The 23,543-nt window shown below is 40.6% G+C and overlaps 2 protein-coding genes and 1 long non-coding RNA gene across 4 annotated transcripts; 2 read left to right on the forward strand and 1 right to left on the reverse strand.

The window, feature by feature from the left end:
* Positions 1–683: 683 nt before the first annotated feature.
* Positions 684–15,734, reverse strand: gba2 (glucosidase, beta (bile acid) 2). Of its 2 annotated transcripts, none has more exons than XM_030430141.1 (18): positions 15,348–15,734; positions 14,323–15,076; positions 10,005–10,096; positions 9,686–9,801; positions 9,049–9,267; positions 8,074–8,313; positions 7,739–7,841; positions 7,401–7,554; positions 6,773–6,898; positions 6,462–6,646; positions 5,714–5,818; positions 5,501–5,608; positions 5,215–5,366; positions 5,024–5,130; positions 4,003–4,145; positions 3,748–3,863; positions 2,576–2,767; positions 684–1,765 (listed from the first exon to the last, which is right to left on the reverse strand). In XM_030430141.1, exons 2-18 carry the CDS (start codon positions 14,514–14,516, stop codon positions 1,580–1,582), a joined length of 2,538 nt encoding a protein of 845 aa, XP_030286001.1. In that variant the 5' UTR covers positions 14,517–15,076; positions 15,348–15,734; the 3' UTR covers positions 684–1,579. The 2 variants fall into 2 exon arrangements, with proteins under 2 accessions (XP_030286001.1, XP_030286000.1); XM_030430140.1 differs by having other exon boundaries at positions 1,346–1,765; positions 15,304–15,734.
* Positions 5,509–6,709, forward strand: LOC115589302 (uncharacterized). Its single transcript, XR_003985515.1, has 2 exons — positions 5,509–5,642; positions 6,469–6,709. It is a non-coding gene; the product is annotated as an uncharacterized LOC115589302 (long non-coding RNA).
* A 193-nt stretch (positions 15,735–15,927) lies between the features above and the next one.
* On the forward strand, positions 15,928–23,541 carry rgp1 (GP1 homolog, RAB6A GEF complex partner 1). Its single transcript, XM_030430142.1, has 9 exons — positions 15,928–16,329; positions 16,532–16,647; positions 17,046–17,179; positions 17,439–17,522; positions 18,480–18,629; positions 19,168–19,314; positions 19,685–19,812; positions 19,911–20,088; positions 22,804–23,541. Exons 2-9 carry the CDS (start codon positions 16,532–16,534, stop codon positions 23,025–23,027), a joined length of 1,161 nt encoding a protein of 386 aa, XP_030286002.1. The 5' UTR covers positions 15,928–16,329; the 3' UTR covers positions 23,028–23,541.
* The last annotated feature ends 2 nt before the right edge of the window (positions 23,542–23,543 follow it).

Here is a 23,543-nt window from a genome sequence, read left to right on the forward strand (position 1 = left end):
TTACAAGTTTTACTATTTATTATATAAATGCTATTTTATTTTAAAATCCGAGTTGTATCGGCATCATTTTATGAGTGCATGTTTTGCAAATAAAGACTTGTTCTACTTAAGGACGCTGAAAACCCAGAAACTAAAACTATTATGTAGCCAGATTATAAGAAGACGTACCAGTGTATTTGACAGGTAGCACACCTTCAGGCTGTTGGTGTTGACGCAGTGGACCTCACCCCCGATGTATGTGAGAAGAGACGATGACCTGGTGGTCACCTCCGCAGTCCCCCAATCCTGGTTCCACCTGTTAAGGCCTCTCAGGAGGTACAGCCGGGAGTTCAGTGTGTTTTGCACTGGTTTCTTAGAAACATCAAAATATTTATGCCATTGAAAAAAGGTTTTGCGTTTCAGTCTGAATAATGAATGAAACACCAGCCTTGGTGTACAGTTGCACACATTCAGTTTCAAAGGCATCCTTGCACAGATCAATGCTTGGACCCTAATAACAAGTGATGTCCCTGTATATTGTTGAAGTATAAACTGAATTTCATCCCTTCAATCTCGAGGACTTGAATACCACTGATAAATGTATATATTAAGTTTGACATTCATCACTTTATGCGCCTGATTGTTTGCATGTCATAACTACTGGTTTTATTCCATACATGTTCAATTAACACACCGACCTGCTGTTTTATCTTATTCAGTCATTTATTCAGCATGATTGTCATGAGTACTGAATTTTATAAAACATAGTAAATGTTGCCACTACATTAATATACAGTAGATGTACAGTAGGCCAACATGCAACAAGGCACCAAATGCTATTTTAAAAAAGAAAAACAATAATAATAATTTTCAAATTAAGACTTCATTTCAAGACTACTCATCGCATATTACTTAACTTAGTACAGCATTCAAATTTAAGTGGAGGAAAAGGAAGATATTTGTGTCTGTATTCCTGATCAAGAAATCATTCAAATGCGACCTGATGTACTTCTCTGTCAGATAATAATGACTATATGTGGCTGGTATAATAACACACAAGGGTCTTCAAATTGTTAGCATATAAACGTGTTCGAAGTATGCAAACATTATTATCAACATGATTGTAAAATGTAGTGCTTGCATGTGTGTGTACACGCGTGCAAATATACTATGTTGCTGAAACACAAGGTCAGTTTTTAATTAGCAATACAAACTGGCTTTGATTTTGACATTTCCTAGGTTCCAACTTGCACTGCAGCCTTCAAAATCTAGAACCAATTGCAGTCTCTTTAAAATCTTTAAACTCCTCACCTGACAGTGTCATCATCTAATCTACAGTAGGTAAGGAATTTGTCAAGCATTAACCATCACAGTTCTGACATCAAGCCTCAAATTACAATACATTTGAAGCAAACAGTAGATGATAGAATGTAAAGTCTGCAACTGATGAAACGGAGATCTGCAGATGGGGGTCTGGGCTGCAGAGGACTCTGGAGGTCATTTTCAGAGGAACTTGCTGTTCATTTCTAATCACACCAGTCTGATTTTCAGGTTCTGTCCCTGCTTCCCCATCTGTGGCTCCAGTTTGGGTCAATGTGGTCTAATCCTTCTTTGAAGTGTCCAGGGCTAGCTGCATGGCCCAGACACTCAACGGTCTCATGTACGCCAGAGAGCGATAGATGCCCTTCTCACAGTAGGCTTCAGGAGTCTGGAAGGCCATGCCTAGCCTCTCCCACACAGTCCGGTAGCAACCTTCAGCTGTGCGCATACCCTCCTCTCTCATACCCTGGGGAGGAAAAAGAAAAACAGGATCAGAGCTGTGAGCAATATATCGTTTAATGTCACAGTCAACACAACCAGCCATACAAACACAGTTCTTTAATACCATCAAGTAAAATGTGCACTATCCATACTTGTGATGAAGGACAATCGTTATCTGACTGAGGTTTATTCATTCAAGTTTATTGAAAAAAAAATAAATAAATCTGCAAATAATTTTCTTAATTTTGTGATTAAAAAAATTTAATCAAAAAAGGTTATCAAAAAAACAGCAAATTTGGATCAAACAGGCTTAAATTAACAACTTCTGTAAGTCGTGCCTGCTTTAGGTTTTAGCACCATATACGTCCAGTTAAGCCCTGAACATTCTGTGTACTGGTAAGTAAACATATAATTTAGTTTAATAATAATTTTAATTTAGTTGGTTGAACAGATACAGATAATGATTTACTCAAATATAATTCAGGGTAAAGTCAACGAATATTTTTGAGATATAGGCTTATTGGCTTTCTTGCCAAGAGTTAGGTGAAAGAATTGATACCGTTGTTAGGGCTGTCCCTTTTGATACTAAGGTATTTCCCCACTATGCTTTAGAGAGATCAATAATGGCACATTTTTAATGGCCTCCGAACTGCTCCAGTACATTTCAACAAAAAAAAAAAAATGCTGTACAGTATGATATATAACCTGATGATGTGGAAGACAGTAGATGTCATGACAGCTTAACAGCAACAACACTGACAACAAAATCTGATGACGCTGATTGTTTTTGCCCCCTTGAATATGAAGGGGATACTATATACACAAACACACTTACCTCATGGATCATTGTGGCTGCCAGTCCATACACCACTCCAATCCAGACCTCATCTGACTGGACACTGGAACGGTCAGGCACTCCTTCAGGACGCATGCCGTTTACAGCCCCCATCTGGCCTCCAGCGAAGCTCATAACATTCAAGTCAAAGACAGACTTAAGTGCGCTCTGGATTTTTTCTTTTGGAAAAGCCTGGAGGGAGAGAGGAAGCGATGTTGAGACCACAAAGCTTTGATGTATGTCCAAATCTGAAAACTGTTTCTTTATTGATGTTTGTGTTCACGACCTAACATCTCCCCTTTCCCAAGCTTCAAATTACACACATAACAATGTAGAGTGTCCAATTTGGCATGTATTTAGCGTTTTAAATGCATCTCTTGGCACATTTAAAAAGGCATTTTGCTACAATGCATGTATATTATAGGAGAAGCCAAATAAAAAACATTAATAGTGAATTTTCAAAAATGTGCCATGCCCCATATCAATCACTTATCCTTGATGCTTCAGATAAGAGCTATACAGATATACAGACTGATATAAGCTTGTAAGGTATTGGTGTATATGTCGACGGATAAGTAACAAGAAATGACAGTACAGGAATTAAAACTCAGTTTGAGATTATATAGAAAGAGTGTGGTTGTTGCATGGTTTGTCCACCAGAGAGCACTAACGAGTTTGAGTTTTATTTAGTTAGTTCCCTTTTCATAAGTGTATGTAACGTTTAATACATTTTAAACTCAATTATTAATATCTAAAATCTGGTCTCGGCACTACATCATATCCATTGTAGACTAGGGCTGCACCAATGAATATTTTCATTACCAATTAATCTGTCGATTATTTTCTCAATTAATCAATTAGTTGTTTAATCAATGAAATGGTGAAAAATGTTGATCACTGTTGCCCAAAGTGACATCCTCAAATGTCTTGTGTTCTCCAAAAGCCAAATATTTTATATTTGTTGTTAGAAAGGAGTAAAGAAACCAGAGAATTTGGAAATTATTTCTAAAAAATAAATAAATAAATTACTCAGTGATGTATTATTATAATCATTGCAGATTAATTTAGTAGCATTTTGTACAGCTCTGTAAGGGCCAAAATCTCCTCAACAAAAACATGGGCCTCTGAGATTCATGGTCATTGCTCAAGGTTTGAAGATGGTTCAAACTTGCCTGGTAGTCTCCCTCCCCTAGTCCGGATGCTCTCAGGAACCAGTGGCCGGCACACTGGTCAGACATGACACTATTAGAAAGGTCTCTCCCACTGCTGTCATAATTGTAGTACTTGCCTGAACATAAGGGGAAAGGGGAAATGAAAATAAAAGCAAAGCATTTCAAGTGTCAGACAGTTTAACTAGAAATGACTTATAGCTGGGTAAACTCTTTCCATATACATACTGAACTCAACAAATGGGTGTTGGAACTCACCGTTCCACAGTAGTTTGTCAAAAGCAGCGCTGCCCCTGTCCAAGATGTCTCTGTACCATCGATATTTCTCCTCGTTGTCCACCAGTCTGGCCATCATACACATTGCACACAGGGATGCCAACCACAGCCCACCACAGTACGCACTGCGAAACACAAATACACAAAATGACACCAGAGAGAACAGGTTTAACTATTTGACTTTTCTCACAGATGCAAATATAATTTGCATAAAAAACCTTAATGGAATTAGACTCAACTGTAACCTTGTGGTTATCATGTATCATGCATTCATTTCATTTCAGTCCTAAAATGTTAAAAATAAAAGTTAATACTTGATTTACTTTGTAAGGTGGTATAATAAGATCCACTGTTGCTTTGAATCTAAAAGTTTAGCCTCAGCTTAGGAACATAAAACACAGTAAGCCCTCTGTGTCCGCTGTCTTTCAGGATGAACTCGTAAAACAGGAACCATCAGTTCTGGAAGCCAAGAGCCTTTAATCTTAGCTGCAGCCTCTGAACTAAACCTCAGCTCTCAGGCCACATTAGAAGAGAAACGCCTGCAGCAACGAATAACTAATTTTTTCCTGCTTTATGTCATGAGTCATGCTTTTTGCCATTTCCCTCCCACTCACCCTTCCCCCTACTATTCAATTCAGGCTTAAAGTGTCAACGGCAACTATCATACAATTTATTTGTTTGAATAATGATCAGTTCATTCAAGGGTTAAACGAGTAAGGGTACAGTTTTTGGGAGCCGAGTATACATTTCTTATTGTTCCTATTTTGTTGATAGAAGTTAAATATATTAGGGGTGTTAATTGTTGACTGTGAATAGTGACAAGGGAGCTTAGCACTTAATCCCTTTTAGATATCAAAACATCTGAAATTAATGGTTTAAAAAGGAGGGAGTCCTTTATAGGGACTTCACATTTCACCCATCTGTATTTTCCTGCTTTTCAATGTCAAAAAGCATTATTTGTAGTGGTTTTTTTCTGGGTTACCATGCTTTTTCGTCCTCTCACCTCGGTCCAGTCACAGTCCAACCATCATAGGTCTGGTCAGCATATCCAGAGTTCTCTATTAGTCCATCTCCATCCAGGTCAAACTTCAACTCCGACTCCATCACAGCCTAGCGGACAAACCAGAATAAAATGTCAGGTTGGAACAAAATTCTGAGCCTGTGACAAATAATCCGGTATGACCCAGTTTATACCTGGCAGATGGGCCACATGTCCCGCAGGTACTGGCTGTCCTGGGTGAGATGATAATCCCTGTAGACCTGCAGGACAAACTTCAGGTTCAAGTCCTTCCAGTCTGCCGTGTCGTGGATGAGGTAGGCATTCACCCTCTGCCATGGCTCATCATCTAGGGACACAGTCATCATGTGTTACTGAGAGACAATTCAAATGTACAAGAGTCAAACAAGTCTCAAGTCTTTGCAAGTTTAACTGTATCAAACTCTTCTGTCAGAGAAGTTGATGACATTATCGTTCTCCTACCTGGGTCTCCTACGTCGTGAGGCACCACGTTTTTGGCCTTGACCGGAGAATACCGCCCACTCATCAGATGGAGCCTTTCTGTTGGTTCCTGGTTAACCACACTGCCAGCTGAGAGGAGAATCAAGCTGTAAAACCGGCCCTGGTAATACTTTTTAATCAAATACAGATAGTCAGATAACTGCTGAAACACCAGGAGGACAGTGCTTAACTCACCAATATCATATTGCACACTTAGGGCGAGTTTGGGCCACAGCATGATAAGTGCAAAGGAAGCATAGAAGTGCACATCGTATGTGTTGTACATTCTGTACTCCTGACCTGGGGAAACGATAATAACTTGGTTAAAAAACACATTTAATATTGTCAGATCATTCTTTTTACTATTGCCAACGCTTAATATTTCTCAAAGTTGAATTGCATTTTAAACCGCATGTCTTGTAAGTTGTAATCAATTGTCAACATTTGTATTGTAGCTGAAAGTGTATCAATGTAGAGTTTCTCTTGTGGGATACTTTCTGGTTTTGGAATGCAAGTGACTGCAAACTTTATGAGCTTTGCTTAGCAAGTATATCCATTAAGGAAAAGACAAAAGAATGGGAAGTATCCTAACTAGATGTCTTAGCATTTAATTTATTACAAGACAACAAACTAACATCACTTCTAGTTTAACTTTAATCGGGCATGACACATTATTAATTAGTTCTGAACTGTCAGTGAAGGCTGATATTTGACCATATTGAAGTACAGTCTAATAACATACTATGACATGATCTGCTGAAGAGCTGCACTTAGTGATTATTTTCAGTATCGATTATTCCTGCCTTTTATTTTCTTGATGAACAAATCATTTTGTCTAGAAAATTTCAATAATAGTATACAATTTGAATCATAATTTCAAGGTGTTTTACCTCTACACTGTTTTGTTTAGTCTTTCAAACTAACTTGTCTCCCTATCACTTACCTTCTAGGTAGGCAAAACGGCCATACTCCTTGACGACAGCAGGCTGGGCTGGCAGCCCTCCGTCCTCGCTGCGCACACCACCACTGACATCAGCATCCTCCGGTAGCTCTGTCCACACCGTCCCTCCATCCACCACAAAGTACAACTCATTAAACAGGGCCGACTTATACCAGGAAGGGAGAGAACTGCAATGCACAAGACAACAGGATAAACAATGATTTGATTGATAATAAAGTTGTTATAATGTATCATGGTTGTTTTAGATAAATAGTGTTCATTCGACTTCCAGAGTAGCCAGAGCTGTGAACTACCTGTCCTGTAGAATGGGTCTTTGCCACTCGTCAATTCTCTTCTCCCACTGACTGTAGTGTGATAGGGTGTAGTGACTGAGCGAGGGGGACACATCCCCTTTGGTCCCAAAGTAACGTGTGTATCTCCTGGAGACAACAAGCAACAAGCTGATGATGCTGATACAAGGACACAACATGTCCATCAAAGCGCAACAAATACAAAACTCACACTGTAGTTAAAAGTTCTTAAAAATGTATCTTAGTGATCAAACTTTTCCATTGTTTTTCCTTGCAGTTTTCTGCAGTGAAGATATGGGTATGTAAGTTTCATTTTGGCCCAAGGCTTTTAACTAGGACACAGAATTTGAATTAAACTTGTTCGCTATTGACGCTGGCACTTAAAAGGAATGAGCATGGACCCCCTCAAACCTTTTGTTTATGCTTGACAGACCCCAGCACCAAAGTGGCGCACACCAAACAACCACATATAAGAAAGTTAATAAGTAAACACTAGTGTGCGTTTTTAGGTAAGTGTGACTATAGAGAAAAGAATGCCAAAGGGAACAACATCTGCATTTAACAAATATCTCCGGCTTGTTTTCTGCAAAGCAACATTCCTTGTGTGCATTTCCTTTAATGTTGAACATACCTGAGGTGTTCCCTCTCCCTAGAGCCAAAGGTGATTTTGGGCATGTCCCAGGCTAAACAGAACTCCTGGGTGTTGCGGCTCTGAGCCGGCACTGAGCAGCTCACTGCCAACGCTGCCGCCACCTTCTCTCCCTTTGACGTCGGTGGGCTGGATCCTGCAGAGGTAAGTGAGCGAGGGAGGGGAGGATACCGGGGAAGGGTCACAATTTTGTATTCTTCTTTCCACTTCTTTTTTTATGTTATTGCTTCATGTTGAGCAACTTCATAACTTAAGACTTCTGTTCAATTGTGAATAGAACGATTGTGTGTCATCCCTCCAGTCTGTTTTTAATCACTGACCTGTTGGAGAGTCAAGTCGCCCATCAGTGATGAGGTCACTCCACAGGCTGCTGCAGGTTCCCTTTGGACTGAACGCCGTCTGGTGACTGACCTCCCTGTCGGGCTGTTGAAATGTTCACACACACACACACACACACACAGTTGGTAAATCTTAAACCCTAAGGCTCATTAACAGCACAGAATTTAGAATTAGCTCATTAATAGAAATCCACTTCCATAAAACAAAGACCATTGTTACAAATCGTGTTTATTCCCTGGGAATATTTTCTGCAGCTAAGCTAAAACCTGCTGAAAAAAACCTGATGGTGCTTGAATCAAAACCACATAAATCAGACCTGCTCGCGTGCTGCGATGCACAGAGTGTAAGGGTTCACTGTGGGGCAGTGATGTAGCAAGACCCCAGAGACCGCCTCTCCCTCTTTCTCCAGGTGGAATGGTTCATTCCAGTGTCCCCCACACTTGTCGTCTTTGTGTCCTGACCCGTTGACCATGGTGAACATGATGGAGACATCCAGAGCGTAATCATTCTTGTTCTCTATGTCCCACACGAATACCGCCACTGGGAGACTAGAGTCCTGAGAGAAGGGAGATATGTGGTGGAACCATCATGTGAACATATTAATACCATTATAATTTTAGAAGGTATGAGTATATATGCTTTATATTAGATATATACTGGAAGTACTGCAGCTATCAGGTGGAGTTTTCAGAAAAAAATTTTGATGAGGTTTTTTATTGAAAAGAATGTGTAATTGTTAGCATGAGCATGGATAGATAATGATTCTTGAAGAAGGGAAAAAAATTCTAGGTCTCTGCAAATGCTCTTTTTAATAAAGGATTATCAATATACTGTAATTAGGACATACTGTATGTTACCCATATGAAACCAGCTGTTAGATACAGCAGTTAAGCCATTAACCATAAAGCTGAGGTGAACTTAATCTGTCTAGTTCTAGTCTTTAACAGTCTGGTGTGTAGGACTTCAGGGGATTTAGCTAAGGGAAATTGAGTAAAATATTCATAATTACGTTTTCATTAATGTATAATCACCTGAAACTAAGAATTGTGTTCCTTTAACTTAAAAATAGCCTTCTTTTCACAGAGGGAGCTGGTCCTCCTCCTTGGAGTTCACCTCCAATGTTGCACCTCCACTAGATCCTACACACTGGATCTTTAATGACCTTGATTTGATTGTTGAATTTGGAATTGATCAATTTTACCTCCTCAAAATCCACAAACTTTCAAGAATATTCAAGGCAAGTGCAGCTGTGGAGGTCTGACTAATGTATCTGTGGGACTGCCTCAGTTACCTGGTAGTCGTGGGGGATGACTGGGGAAATCTGCCTGCAGGTCAAAGTGACATTCTGCCCTGGCAGGTGGTAAACGGTCCAAGCGCGGGGGTACAGGGCATGATAGAAGGCATATTCTCCGCAGTAGCCCCAGTTCCAGCCTTGCAATGTGGGCGGACGCTCTACAGAGAGCACCTGCTGGTAAACTGTTTGCCCCCCACGACGCAAACACACTGTGAACTGAAAAAAGGAAGAGGAAGTAAAAGGACATAGTAAATTGTTTATGCTTGTCAGGTGTAGATAAGAGATTACATATTAGTCATTTCCAGACGTTTTATTGTATAGTGATCCTGCCTTTATATTTACATTTCCCAGAGTGCTCCCTGACTAGAGAATGATCAACAAAAATACTGCTCTACTTTTCAGTTTTAATGACACTGAAACCAGCCTAATAGAAGTTTGGAGGTGAGTCGGTTTACATGCTGTAGAAGTGATCATTGGACTTTGTTTACCAAGATTCAAATAAGTCAGCGAGCCATTGTACAGGATGTAAAGGAACCAAAATATACGAAGCCAGATAACTACCCTTTAACAAAGTCATTTCTTTTATGATCTACTATGTATTCACATGAGCCAGTCTATTTAAGATCCTATTTACCTGGTTTGCTGTGACAGTTTTGTAGTGGTACATCCCAGGGTTAAGTTGCCACCTGCAGAATTCCCCCCTCCAACCTCTCGTAATGGTACCTCCTCCAATGCCACCGAGTGGAGCACCTGCCAATCAGAGCACGGCGTCAACTATGCTCAGATTAATGGATAATCCAAAAACGTAAAACAACATAAAACAATTAAGCCTGTGTGAGAGCACTGGGAACCCTTCATGGGATCATAAAATGTTATATGCCCTGCAGCATACTGATAACGACAGACTTCTTTCAAATTCAGCATACTCTATTGTAAGAAAGACTTAAACTCACCATATATTTGACGCAAGGGTTGTGCACCGAACATATCGATGAATGGGGCTTTCTTTTCCACCTGGGTCTTCTTGTACCACCATTTTAGATACCTGGATAAACACGTGCACAGTGCACAATCGTAAGTAGAAGAACACAATATAAAACAAAATTAAGATGGCTAAAAAGAACCTAGGAAATCAACAAATAATCTGTCAAACAAGACGTTTGTAGTCATGTGTAATTTTCTAATGACTTTACAATTAAAGGATATGAGTCATTAGTAAACATGCTTTTTCTGCTTGCTTGTTTTAAGGAAGCTACAGATGGATCCAAGCCTCCAAGAGTCAAAGCTGGAGCCAAAATTTGTACACACACACAGTCGATCAATTCCCTCTTTAAACTCTGCCTTGGCCTGTGTGTAACTGCATGAAGGAAGCACTTTTTAGAATAAGAGGAATGAAGTCCAAGTGGCACTTTATCTGAGTGATGTTATCTGCGTGTGTGTGTGTGTGCGCGTGCGTGTGCATGTGTGTGTGCGCGCGCACCTGCAGCTCTCGCCATCACACCAGAGCTGTATTTTGAAATATTAATTAGGCTGATTTACAAAGGGTTTCAAATGGAGCTGGAGGCCACTGGCTTAGAAAATCAACAGAAGTTACCGTCAGAGTCGGTAATCCGTTTATTCTCTGAACTCTGATCTCCGACAAGGTAGATTTTCTGCTAATGTGCCGAATAAAGTATAAAGCTGCTCTTTTCGGTTGAGGAGTTTTATATCAGTGGACAGGTCATTAGTTGAGCACAGAACAGGACGCAGTGTCCCTCATTACATTTAGCCAGCACCACTTTAACATTTTGCTGAAACTCTTGGCACACAGCACCTCCTTTAAGCGGTCCCTAGAGCAAAATGTAGGATACAAAGGAACTGCTTACCGTCCTGTTGCACAGAATGGTCGTATTATATGTGCAGCAAGCTGACAGGTTGGCAGACAACACCAGTGACAAACCAGAAAGTGATTTCTCACCCCTTTTCCTGTAAGTTGCTCAAAAGTTGCTTTTTATCAAATTCTAAATTTGTTAAGATATTGTAAAATAAACCAATAGTCGTCCCGACACAATTGTTGCAATCATGAGATTGAGGTATTTGATCCAAAAATTGTGATATTTGATTTTGTTGCCCAGTCCTGGTATTTATGAAGTCCTTTAAAGAGATTTCAAAATATCTAGTATATATCGAGTATTGTGTTACTAAAAACATTGCAGTATTATTTAAGGGAAACACTGCCTCATTGCCCTACCAGCTCCATCTGTGGTCTACGGCAGATTTATTTGGGCTGATATTAAACAGTTTAGGAACCCCTCAACTGAAGTAGAACAAGCTTAAAAAACATTACAATTCCAAAGTACAGCTCCAACAACTATTTCTGTGTTGCTTGTATGACAGGGTTTTCGTCAGGAACTCGCTTAGCAGGTGCTAGTCCATGCATACCATGAAGCATTTCTTCTCATGATCATGTGTTGTAGAAGACGCTTTAAATATTGGCCACATCTATTATAAATAGGTTTTTGCTGCGTGAAAAGGCATCCATGTTTTTTGAAGTTAATGTTAATTTAGGTAACCGTTTTTCACTAGTGTTAGAGGAGGTGCTCTTTATTTCAAATGAGGAACACTAGTATAGCACCCTGATATTACACTGGCATATCAGGTCTACAGTTACAACAGGGAGGTACATAGCTTTTTGCCAAGTTTGTTTACCAACCAAAATAGTCATGTTTCCACCTCAAAGGGCCTTCTGCTTGTTGTGAGGGAGATCCCATGCAACTGCAAAATCGCTGTGCAAGACAATGCTCCGCCTGACTGTATGCAAACAATAACTTCATAGGAAATCTCAGTTGAGAGAACAATGGTTTGTCAATACAGCTCCACTCAGGAGGAGATGAATGGGATCAGTTAAAGCGAGTTTTTTGAAGCTGTGGCACGTTGGGCTATTGTCAGGATCTGAATGTTCTGCAGCTCTGCTGGAATGCAAACAATAGTCCTCGCCGTGATCCAGCTCTGTGAAAATGGGGCAGGCAAGCATGGTAGTCGGAATCTAAGCTGCGAATGGTCAAGCTGCCATCTTTTTTTAGCACCACAGACAAGAAGTTACTAGCGCTCAAAACTTGTTGAAGAATGACGGGGAAAAAAAGTTTGATTTTATATCCAAACACAAACACTATTCAGCAGATCTGAGTTGAAAGATTGGTCCACTGCTGAGGTGCAAATGCTTGTAGAAGGTCAGTTACAGGTTTTGTTGCTAAGCAAACTGACTGAAGTGACCCAGAAGTATTGGAAGTGGGAGCCATGATAAGAGCTGGTGAATTCTGTAAATGCTGAGGAAATGTGCTTCATTGCTTCCTTTATCTCCCTGAGCAAATGCTACACTGTAACAGACTGACAAAAGGAAGGAGGTGGCGTCAAAGCTGTTGAAATGGCCTGAATAATATTCAGTATTTCTAGATGTTTTTTAACAGTACAGGCACTTTTGTTTGTAGACTGGCATTTCGTAAGGCAAACCTTTCACAAAATGTGAAAAAAAATAATAATAATAGTTTAGAGATTTTTCATTATAGGAGGACCTACCTCTCACACAAAAGAGCTGAAGGCGTGGCTCTACCTTCGTAACACTCTAGTCAACCTCCTCCTTATGCAGAACGACAATCACATTAATCTATGCCATAATTAACAAATGTTGCCATGGCAGTTGAGCTGACTGAGACACACCCTGGATGAGAAATGGGAAAAGGCTTTGTTTTCTTTTTTGCTGAGATTGGAATTTGTTTCTATACAGGCACATTTCAGCAGATTTAAAGTGAAGCAAGTTTGTGGTTTAACTGTTTAAACAGTTCTCTGGGAAGTGGTTTGAAGGAGCTGTGTTGTTCCATTGCACTTGCAGGTGTCACATAGCTAGACATGCGATAAAGCAGAAGTGGTAATAGTGGGGACTTGGGTGAGCTACTCAGTCTGAGGACCTTTTTTAAATTTTAAATAACTACACCGCAGCACACACATTGAATCCACATCAGTCAAGAGCAGGCCTGATGACAGACAGCTGGTTGATGACTGTCCGGATTTTGTCTGTGACACAGCAATGACTGACTCACTGAAGTCACGCTTACAGGATTGAGATGACAACGGAGAGAAAGAGTTGCTGGCTGTGAGCCTCGACACTCAGCTAAAGCTGCAGAATGTGTTACTTTGTGTCTCAGATGTCAGCAGGTTGTTGAGAAAGCAAACACAACCAGATCAACAGATGTTGAGATCTGTGCTGGATGTGGGTTTTTTTTTTGTTTTGTTTTTTTCTTTAGCTGTAGGGTGACAGTGTGCCTGCCAAGATTTAAGCTGTATTGGCAGGCAACTTTTCAAGCAGACATATCCTCCCTGCCCTCATGCTGGAAAGGTTTTAAATTCATGGAGGAGTAGACAAACTGCACCTTGAACCTGAGACCAAAGCTCAATACATACTACATGCTCAGTCTTATGAAGACCACACCCATTTGATTTAACTAGTTAAAAGGGTGGCAAAACCAAAGGCAAATAAACCAAGAACTACGAATCATCCGCACTTGAATAGATTGAAAAGAACCTGTCATCCCTTACACCTTTATCAGGTAATAAAAAGGTGCTCCTCATAGTTGTATGCAAACAACAAGAAAGAGGCAATTAATTTTTTTAGCTGCTGTTAGAAAGAAAACGAGGGCAAAAGTCAAGTCAAGTGAATTTTCGTAACCCCCATAAAATCCTCGAGCTTCACAGCAAGCAGAGTTGCAGCATTCTCTTATCACTGAAGTAAATGTGGATCACTCAGTGTGGTCGATCTTGCGAGGCCACTTCCGCTTGGAGGATGTAAATAATGTCTTTTTGAATCAATTTGGGATCCCAAGGTTTACGGAGACTAGGATTAGTCCAAACGAGCTGTATGGAGCCATTTTATGTTTAAGTTTAGGAGAATGCTGCAACATTGTTGTGACACTCCAGAAGTGGTCTGTAGACTACAAAACGTTACACGACTTTCCATCAGCATGGAGGTGAGTAGGCCTGCACCTCGGAAACATGCATGTGGGTTATTGATATGGACTAAAGCTTGCTATGACATATGGAGGTGTAAAGTGATAACAGATTGTGTCGATAGTTAATGTACAGGACGTTTATTTTAATGTCTCCTCTTAATATGCTGTACTGGAAATGACTTGTTAAGTGAGATATAAAAGGCACAAAGTATTTCACCTCTGCTCAGATGACTGCATGTAAACAGAATGCATTACGTTTTGTTTTCTACATTGGCAGTGAGCGTCTCACCTGATTCCAAGGCCGACGTGCTCCAAGACGTTGGACAGCGAGACGTCTTTTGCTTGAAAGGGCTTCCTCTTCTCCTTGAACTCGTGTGCCAGGCAGATACGCCAGCCCTCCTTGGGGACTCCATATCCCATCTCCTTGGAGACATACCTACTCATGAGGTCCGCTGTGGATTTCTCACCCCAGTCTGTAGTCATCGTAGCAGAATACCCAGCTGTAGGGAGCTTAGAGTTGTGAATGGGAGCAAGAAAACGCTTGGTATGACAAACAGAGAGGTGTCACCACCTTTTGTCAATAGGGTTGGTTAACTGTGTCTTCACCAAGGAGTAAAAACACTGAGGAGGTAGTTACATATAGCCTAGATGTGTCTTAAGTGGATCAGTAGGCTGAACAGAGTCATTCCTCTGGGGTAAACCGGTTCTCAGCTGACAAACTCTGCATACCTGTGGGACAGGGACCGAAGGTTAAATAAATACTTCTTCAAGTAGGAGTTCCCTGAGCCATGGTAAGATTATTTCTGTCCACAAGAGCATTCAGCCTCTGCAGCTCCAAGATGTGTATAAATTGGGGAATTGCAGCGATCTGCTCCACCGCCACCCTCCGGATTTCTGTTTTCAGAGATGTCAGACCCCTTTGAGCCTCCTCTGCATTGAGTGTGGATGTGTGCTGTCAGCAGCTGTAGCTGGCTGGAGGGATGGCAGCTAAAGACCAACAGGAAGTACGGAGGATGCCGATCTCAGTCATTTAGCCGGGATACCTACAATGACAACAAACAGGATACAACGACATTGTTAAACAGTAAAGATCACAGTTGCCGGTGTGCAAACAGGAGGGCCGATATCGAGCATCTCAGTTACTGGCGGTTAGCTGCAAAGCCCCAAACTAATAACATTAATACCTTAATAATTAATCATGCAACGTTAGCTAAACCAGAGCCCTGCCATAAAGCATTGGAACAGTTTCTTAGTTTGCAAGCCAACTCACTGTTAACAGCACGAGAGAAGAGATCATTGATTTCTTTTTATTACCAGCGAAACGGCGTCATCCCACTGTTGCTCCAGACCGACCTCTGTCAGATCTCCGTAGCTGCTGCTAGCAAGGCGCTCTGTACATTTGTCAATGTGTAAACCACATCTGTTTGCTCTCTTACAAGTCTCGCAGGTAACAATTTCTCTTAGGCTGCCTGTGGATACCGACTCATTGTAGGCTATTGGCCCCTCAGACCTCAACAACGGCACTACGTATACTTTGAATAATAAAAAAAAAAGATTGTTGTATAATTATTAGGGCTTAATGGCGTGAGAATCGGTTAACAACCTGGACGTAAATGTGCCTGACAAGCTAAACTGAGGGATAAAAAAGTGCTCTGATCCGGCACAGCCGCTGCTAAGTCTGTACCATTTGGCATGAAAAGGGGGGGTTGTATTCATCTCATTTATTAATCTCCTCTCCGGTTGACAGGCATCGACACATTTAGATAATTATACAATTAGAATAAGTGTTTTAAAACGAGTTATGTTCATTGCGTAGGTACTAGAGCTCAAAAGTAAACGTTATTTGTAAATTGTGAGTTTACGCTTCCCTACAGTTACCATAGCAACAGTCCAACTCTAGGTAACTTTGCCACGTGACGTTCTGTGAATGGCCGACCAAAAAACATTAGCGAAATTCTACACCTCCGTTTTAATCATTAAAGCACATTTAATTTAGATTGGAATAGCAACGGGACGTTAAACAGAATATATGGTTCAGAAACATGACATTTTAGTGACATGTGCTGTTATTCTTTCGGAGTATTCTTTTCCTTGGTTCGTGGTTGGTCGCGCAGCAGCGGATGTAGTATAACATACTTGTTTACTTTAGCTGTAACGCTAGCTAGCTAGATATGCTATGCCTAGGTGTTCTGGAAAAGCAGTCAACTTTTGTAGTGTTTTACTCGAACAGTAAATTACGTTAAGCCTTGGGATAAGACAGCGTCTTTGGCTTGCCGCAATATCGTTTGAGGCCAAGGTATGTGTATAAAATCAGCAGTAGCTGTTATGAGGCAGCATCAAACAAGTTAACTTATGTCTGCTGTCTGACCGTTCATGATAGTAGCTAGTGTGTAACGTTATAACCGTGTTTTTACGCATCGCAGCTGCAGTTAACAACGTATTTTGGACTCTAGTCGCCTTTTGTAAATTGATGACGTGGTTTTGTTCTAATGATGCAGATGATCGAGGTGGTGGCCTCCATGGCCCGAGGCCCCGTGTTTCTGGCCGGGGAGCTGATGGAGTGTCTCATAACATTCACAAACCCGATGTCCCACCTCTCCACCTCTGCCAGCAGGTAGGATTGAACTCCTTCCACCTCTTCAATAATCACAGACAAGACGATGCCAACTTCTGTCTTTGAATTTGTAGCATTCATTTCAAAAGAAAAACTATTGACACTTTTTGAAATCAAAATTCGAAGCTCCGTAATAAATCAAAATAAACTAAAATCACTACACAGAACCACTTATTAAACATAATCAAGATAGAAGATAAAGGTCCATGAGTGCTTAAGACATGAAAACTGTGTCCTTCACAGCAGGACATTTCTTCTCTGTAGGACCTTTGCAATGTTTTCTTTGTGAATATGTGAATCTGTTACCCCATGTGGACTGTGGCCATGTTAAATCAATCATTTAATCAATCACTCTGTAAATGTCCTTGTGTAATCCTTGTCTGCTGGCTGTGTCCCAGTGAGATGCTAGCATGGGCCAGTGCCCAGATCCACTGCCAGTTTCATGCCAGTGAGAGCAGAGTGGCCCTGCCGGCCCAGGGCAACAAACAGGACGTCCAGGCGGAGAGCGACACGGTGCTCATCCCAAGCAGAGGTTAGTGGTAGGAGAAAAAACATGAAACCTGAGAAAATCAGAAATTAAAATCATTATATAATGTGTATATATTAAAAAAAAAACATTCATAGGGAGAAGATTTGAGTGACGTGTGGGCAAAGATTTAAGTAAACAGTTGGGTTTTGCTACAAACTAAACTAACAAGTCTTCAGACAAAAAATGTAAGAGGTTCTGGATGTTATTGCTTCATGCGTTTTATGCCTTAACTTGCCTCAAAACGTAATTCTGTCCTCTACAGGAGAGCGAGGGCAGTGTGTGCTGGACACACCACCCAAGATACTATTCTGTGACCTCCGCCTGGACCCCGGGGAGAGCAAAACATGTAAGTGTATACATGTGTGAAAAAAGCTTTGAAAAACAGAACTTTTAAGGAAACACATGTAGGGCCCTATAAAAATCTGTTTTATTTTTTTCCAAAATTACGTTTATTCCGTTTTAATATTTGGGAATTCCGGTTTTTTTTTTTGCCTTTTACTCTTATTGTACTACCAAAAACAGTGTGTTTTTAATGTAAATTAAATAGAAATTAACTTAAATTTATTGAGGTGACAAACAACACATTTCCTCAATACTATACCATACAGTACATTTAAGTGCATCAAAAACAAGCAGCAAGTAATAAAAACTTGAATTGACTTGTCATAAAACAACAACCAAACATTTTAAACTTCTTCAGAAGTAACTTAAACAAGTTATTTAAGCTGTAGGACTAGTTAGTCCTTGTGAGCTTCTGGAGTCCGATGTCTTGAATGCAGCAGCAGTAATGCACATCTGTAGGGACGGGGCCTTGCTAGCGTTATTATTGTACTTTTCCTTGTTTCTCACATGGCTTTTGGACAGTATGTGGTCCCAGTCAACTGAGTGTTGGCAGAATTTTCAAAACAACAGTTCACCTGACAATGTCAAATTTCTAATCTTTTTCTCCAACGAAGACAGAGCCGTGCGTACATTTTTTTTTAAGGGGGAGGGGCTCAGTCTTTGGAGGGGGCTTGTTGTGCCACCCAGATTTGCTTCCCTCCGTGCAGTTTTCCCCAGACATATGTTCCTCTTCCACACGAAAACAGCATTTCAGTGAAATTATGTCAAATTGCGCGATACTCCGCAGATTCCGTGATCGCGGAAATCATAGGGCCCTACACATAAAAACCTCAGTGCTTGCATGTCTTACTGATAACAACTTTAAATTTTTTCCCAAATGGTCATGTGACATTCATGAAATAACATATTTGTTTAAGTGTGTGTAACTTAGTAGTCTGACATGTAACTCACTTTCCCACAGATTCATACAGTGAGATTGTGCCCATAGATGGCCCTCCTAGTTTCCGTGGTCAGGCGGTGAAGTATGTCTACAAACTTACGATCGGCTGCCAGAGAGTCAACTCTCCCATCAAACTTCTCAGAGTTCCCTTCAGAGTGCTGGTTCTGCAAGGTGAGAGGGATTTTGGCTATTTACCGAAACGCATCCAGTGCTACTGAGGTTTGTCATTTTAATTGTGCTTCCAAAGTGCCTGGAACTTGATCGAAACTACCATTGCAGGAACTAAATGTTACTTCCTCCAGCTGTTGTTACCATTTTAATCTAAAGACCAGTGAAGATTACGCAAAACTACTGAGCGGGCATAAGAGAAGTCGCTGTTTAATTAATTTATTTTTTTGTTTAACTACACAATAACGAGACCTGGACTTCATCATTGTTCCACCCGTCATATTCTTTCCTCTGTAACTCCATTCTGATGTGGGGGGGTAAAATAATATCATCAGAACTTAATTTACATGCTGGTCACTGTGGTGGCACTACACAGCATTCTTCAAAGGTTACTTGGGGAAGATCCTGTGGTGGAAATGTGGCTTTTGAAACCACAGGAGTGGTGAAACGTTGACATCTGCCCCAACATGCCTCTTGGTGAAAAAAAACCACACTGCTACCACACTGTAAAATCTCAAATGTTTTCCTATCGATCCTCTAGGCATGCCAGACCCTCCATTTCCCCAGGATGAGGAGGTCTCCCCCTCCAACCCGTTTCTGGAGGAAGAGGAAGCGAGCCGCAGGGATGCTCGGCCTTTAGAGAGAGCGCTGGACATGCTGATGGTCACCACATCCAGACGCTGCCCCCGTGAGTCTGATTCTGTCTCTGGTCTTTGTTTAGATTTTTGTTCTCTCATTTGTTCTCTCTCATTAATTTCTTAAAAACAAAGCCTTTTGCTATTCAAAACCTTTTTTATTGTCATGTTTTGATTTCTTTCTTTGACACATCTGTTACATTAATATAAGTTAATTGGAAGTGAAAACAAAAATTTAAAGAAAAACTGTTTCCTCACAAACTTTATTGTTACATTCATGTCATTAATATGTGTCTTTTTAAACCAGCATAGCAGCTAATTTCAAGCTAGATTTGTTATGATAACATATAAGCAATGAATTTAAATAGAAAGTAAATCCATTATTAATGTGGATGTCCACATTTGTTCCTTCGTTTTGTCCAGACATGTTCAATATCACCAACATGCGTGGGAAAGTCGCAAAGTTCTGCATCTTCAAGACTGTTTACAGACTCGGGGAGGACATCATCGGCACATTCAACTTCTCAGAGGGAGACATTCCATGCTTGCAAGTGTGTTTGCTTTACTTAGTTTATTTGCAACATTAGTTTTGACTGTTTAATCAGTGAATAGATATAATATCCTGTATACCCGTGTTTATGTTTTCCAGTACTCAGTGAGCCTTCAGAATGAGGAGGAGATCCAGAAGGAGTACCAGCGGCGCTCTGGCCAGGCCGTCAGTGTGACCGGTCATGGACGACACATGGAGTCCTGCCTCCACACGGCCTCCAGCCACTTCTCTCTCCCCATCCCACTCAACGTCACTCCAGGTTTCAGCACCGACATAGGTCAGTTACCAGCAGGCTAAAACATGTTCGTCTCCAATGTGACGTCTCAAGTGACATTTCATATGTTTTTTACCATGCTTACAACTTGTAACAGGAAGAATTAATTTAAGCGTTTTGGGGAATTTTGGATCGGACATGAAAGACTTTTCAGACTTGCCTTGTTGATCATCGTCATCCAAACCTGTTTCTTTGTGTCAGGACTTTTAGTAATAAAATGTGTCATGAGCCATCTTGAAAAATTTTAATCATTTACACCAGTGGTTCCCAACCAGGGGTACGCGTACCCCTAGTGGTACACGAACATATTACAGGGGGTACATGGAAATATGTATTAATTTATTTCCAAGACGATGAGTAAATATTCTCAGTCATTTAATTAGCCCAGTAAAAAAACGGTACGTGTGTGCCACAATTAGTTCCCCCGGGGAGACAATAACCTGTGGCACAACTGTTAAGATAAATGCCAAGGCCGCGCCAAAAAACTCACCAACCTGTAAGCAAATATGGATAAATGGCTGAAACGTCCAGTTACTCTGGACCCAGGAGAGCGTTCGGAGGAGCCCACCGAGAAACGTAAGAAAGAGACCAAACCTAAACCTAGGCAGTACAGTGAAAACTGTATTTTATATGGATTCACTTCTACGTCGGCGTATCCATCGCAGCCTCAGTGTTTCTTTTGCGGTGAAGTCCTGGCAAATAGCTCAATGAAGCCAGCCCATCTACAGCGACACCAGAGCACCAAACACTTGGGAAATGTAGGTAAAACTGAGGATTTTTACAAAAGAAGGCTGTCGGATTTCAAGTCATGTCTGTAATGAGGAAAGCCACACATGTGTCAACCAAAGCATTAGAGGCATCTTACGCCGTATCTCTACTTGTGGCTAAATCAAAAAAGCCTCACTCTATTGTGGAAGAGCTCATTCTCCCTCCCTGGCTGAAATTAGGATTGACAGGAAAGCAGCCGACGCACTGAAGAAAGTTCCCTTCTCGAACAACACCGTGTCCCGTCGGAACGGTGATATGTCCGTTAATATTATCGGACAAGTTGTGAACAAAATAAAAACAAGCCGATCAGTTCTCTTTGCAGCTGGATGAGATGACAGATGTGAGGGGAGAGGCTCAGCTCCTGGCTGATGTTGCCAGGGGTCCAGTGGTCAAACTGGTGCAAGCACATCTGTCCAAACTCTGCACTGATTTCAGCGAGTACTTTCAGGACATTGAAGCAAAGTCAGAAAGACTGGATTGGGTGAGGAACCCATTCCTTGTGAGTGAGAGCAGCAACAACCTTCCTGCAAGGCTGCAGGAGCATCTGATGGATTTATCATCTGACCGGCGGCTGAAAATGGCATATGCTGAGAAGACATTGACTGAGTTTTGGTGTGGTGTGGAGAAGGAATATGCTGAACTAGGAAAACATGCACTGATTGAACTTTTGCCTTTTGGTTCAACTTATATGTGTGAGGTGACCTTCTCAGCTTTGACACACATCAGAACCAAGCAGAGGAACAGACTGAATGTGGAGAACAGCCTGATAACAGCTGTTTCCACACTGCCCCCAGAGCTATCAAAGCTTATGAAAGACATGCGAGCTCAAGTGTCTCATTAAAGCTCAGATGACTAATGAAAAGGATTCCTATAGTGAGTCTGAATATTGTTTTTGTTAAGTGTTTTGTTCCTGATTTTTAAAGTTTAAATGCCTGGGACTTATTCAGCAGTTTCATTTTTTTGTGGTAAATGTTAAAGAGTTTTTACATAAAAAAGGCAGGTTTATTATTTATTAAGATTTCTTATCTGTTTATTTACATTACTTATTTATTTTTAAGGCAAGCATATTATTTATTTTAATGTTTAATTTGAGTTAAAAAATTAAATAAAATGCAGGATAATTAAATGTTCAAATTAAGGAGATGAAATAAAATGATTTTCATTTAATAATCAGTTATGTAACGTTTCATATGACCACTTTTGGAGAATCATCAACACTCATGAGTGAGGGGGTACTCATGGTATGACAAAAAGGCTCAGTGGGTACACAAGACAAAAAAGGTTGGGAACCACTGATTTACACATTAAATGAGAAAACTTTGACGAAACACGATTCACATATTAATGGATTCAGTGTTACTTCACTTCATGAAGTTATCAATTATCTCCGAGGTCCATCTGGAATAATCATTCATAAATCCACTTAGGAATCATATAAAACATGCTCCATAAAACATAATCCAGAACCTAAACAGAACAAAATCACGATTTTAAGTTTTTAGTTTAAAAATAATCCAGTGATAAGTGTCTGTTTGGCCATGGGATCATTCCAAACAGGAAGTGCTACAAGCAAATTCTGTATATTTTTAATGAAAAAACCTAATTTGTGTCTGAGGTGCTCCACTGTGTCAGACCTTCAAATGTGCCCCCTGATTGTAGAATATTTGACAAACCCTTTTAAAGAGGAAACCTTTTAAAATATATGATGTTTTCCATTAAAGCTGAAGTAACTTGAAGCAATGCAGGTTTCCAATTATCTCCAGAAGATGTAGAAAAATTCTATGTATTTTATGGATAACATTTAAGGAGATACTTAGCAACTTATTAGTGCCTTTTACTGATTGTAGGCATCAGGTGCCCTGATCATGATCCTTTTTAACTACACAATATTTAAAGTTGAACTTTTAAATATCACACATCAACTTAACAACACATATTTGAACTCTACAGTGATCCTGAGGTGGCGGCTGCATTTTGAATTTGTCACCGCCCGTGAGCCGATGGAACCGCCCACAGTTCTGCAGAACCAATCGGAGGTCACAGTTTGGAGCGGGGCGGAGCACGTCGACGTGGATACCTTCAGCTGGGATCTGCCAATCAAAGTCCTGCCCACCAACCCGGCCTTAGCGTCCTACATGTCCCACTTCACGGGGACCAACAGCATTAATATCTGACTCGTACGTGTGATCATCAGGAGTTAACGTGGTGGTTCTGAGGGCGTTGACTGATGTTTGTGTGTTCCTGTGTGTCTGTGTGTGAGTGAAGGAGAGAGGGACAATTTATTTTCTCTCCAGATGAGAAGTGGGTGAACATTTCAGGACAAAGAGCATATTTTGTTATTTCCATTGTATATGCAGAGCCAGTGATGGATTCCATATGTAAAGTATGCAGCTTATGTTTTTGCCTTTCTCTCATGCATTTTCCAGTGCGTCTTAACTGCTAATACATCCTTCCTTTTTGGACCTCATTGATCTCATGAAGTGCAACTCTCGTTTCTGTATTTTTATTTTATTTCCTTTAATAACTTGTACACTTGTCCTTTCTTATTTTATCAAACAACTGTTTGTTGATCAGTATTTTTACCGTTTTTAACTGGTGTGTTTCTTCTTTAAGCTTGAGGAGAGGCTGTATTAAGATGTAAATACTACACAAGAAAAATCAATTAAAAGTGTGATATAAATTTTAAAAGG

This window comes from Sparus aurata, chromosome 10 (genome assembly GCF_900880675.1).
Source record: "Sparus aurata chromosome 10, fSpaAur1.1, whole genome shotgun sequence".
NCBI lineage: Eukaryota > Metazoa > Chordata > Actinopteri > Spariformes > Sparidae > Sparus > Sparus aurata.

Excerpts from the sequence above, each read along its gene's own strand:
- gba2 (XM_030430141.1), bottom strand. The coding sequence starts at position 14,516 with ATGACTACAGACTGGGGTGAGAAATCCACAGCGGACCTCATGAGTAGG. Across the intron at positions 6,647-6,772 it reads AGACCCATTCTACAGGACAG|TTCTCTCCCTTCCTGGTATA; the intron begins GTAGTTCACAGC and ends TGTGCATTGCAG. Across the intron at positions 1,766-2,575 it reads CAGCCACAATGATCCATGAG|GGTATGAGAGAGGAGGGTAT; the intron begins GTAAGTGTGTTT and ends TTTCCTCCCCAG.
- rgp1 (XM_030430142.1), top strand. The coding sequence starts at position 16,532 with ATGATCGAGGTGGTGGCCTCCATGGCCCGAGGCCCCGTGTTTCTGGCC. Across the intron at positions 16,648-17,045 it reads CTCTCCACCTCTGCCAGCAG|TGAGATGCTAGCATGGGCCA; the intron begins GTAGGATTGAAC and ends GCTGTGTCCCAG. Across the intron at positions 17,180-17,438 it reads GGTGCTCATCCCAAGCAGAG|GAGAGCGAGGGCAGTGTGTG; the intron begins GTTAGTGGTAGG and ends TGTCCTCTACAG.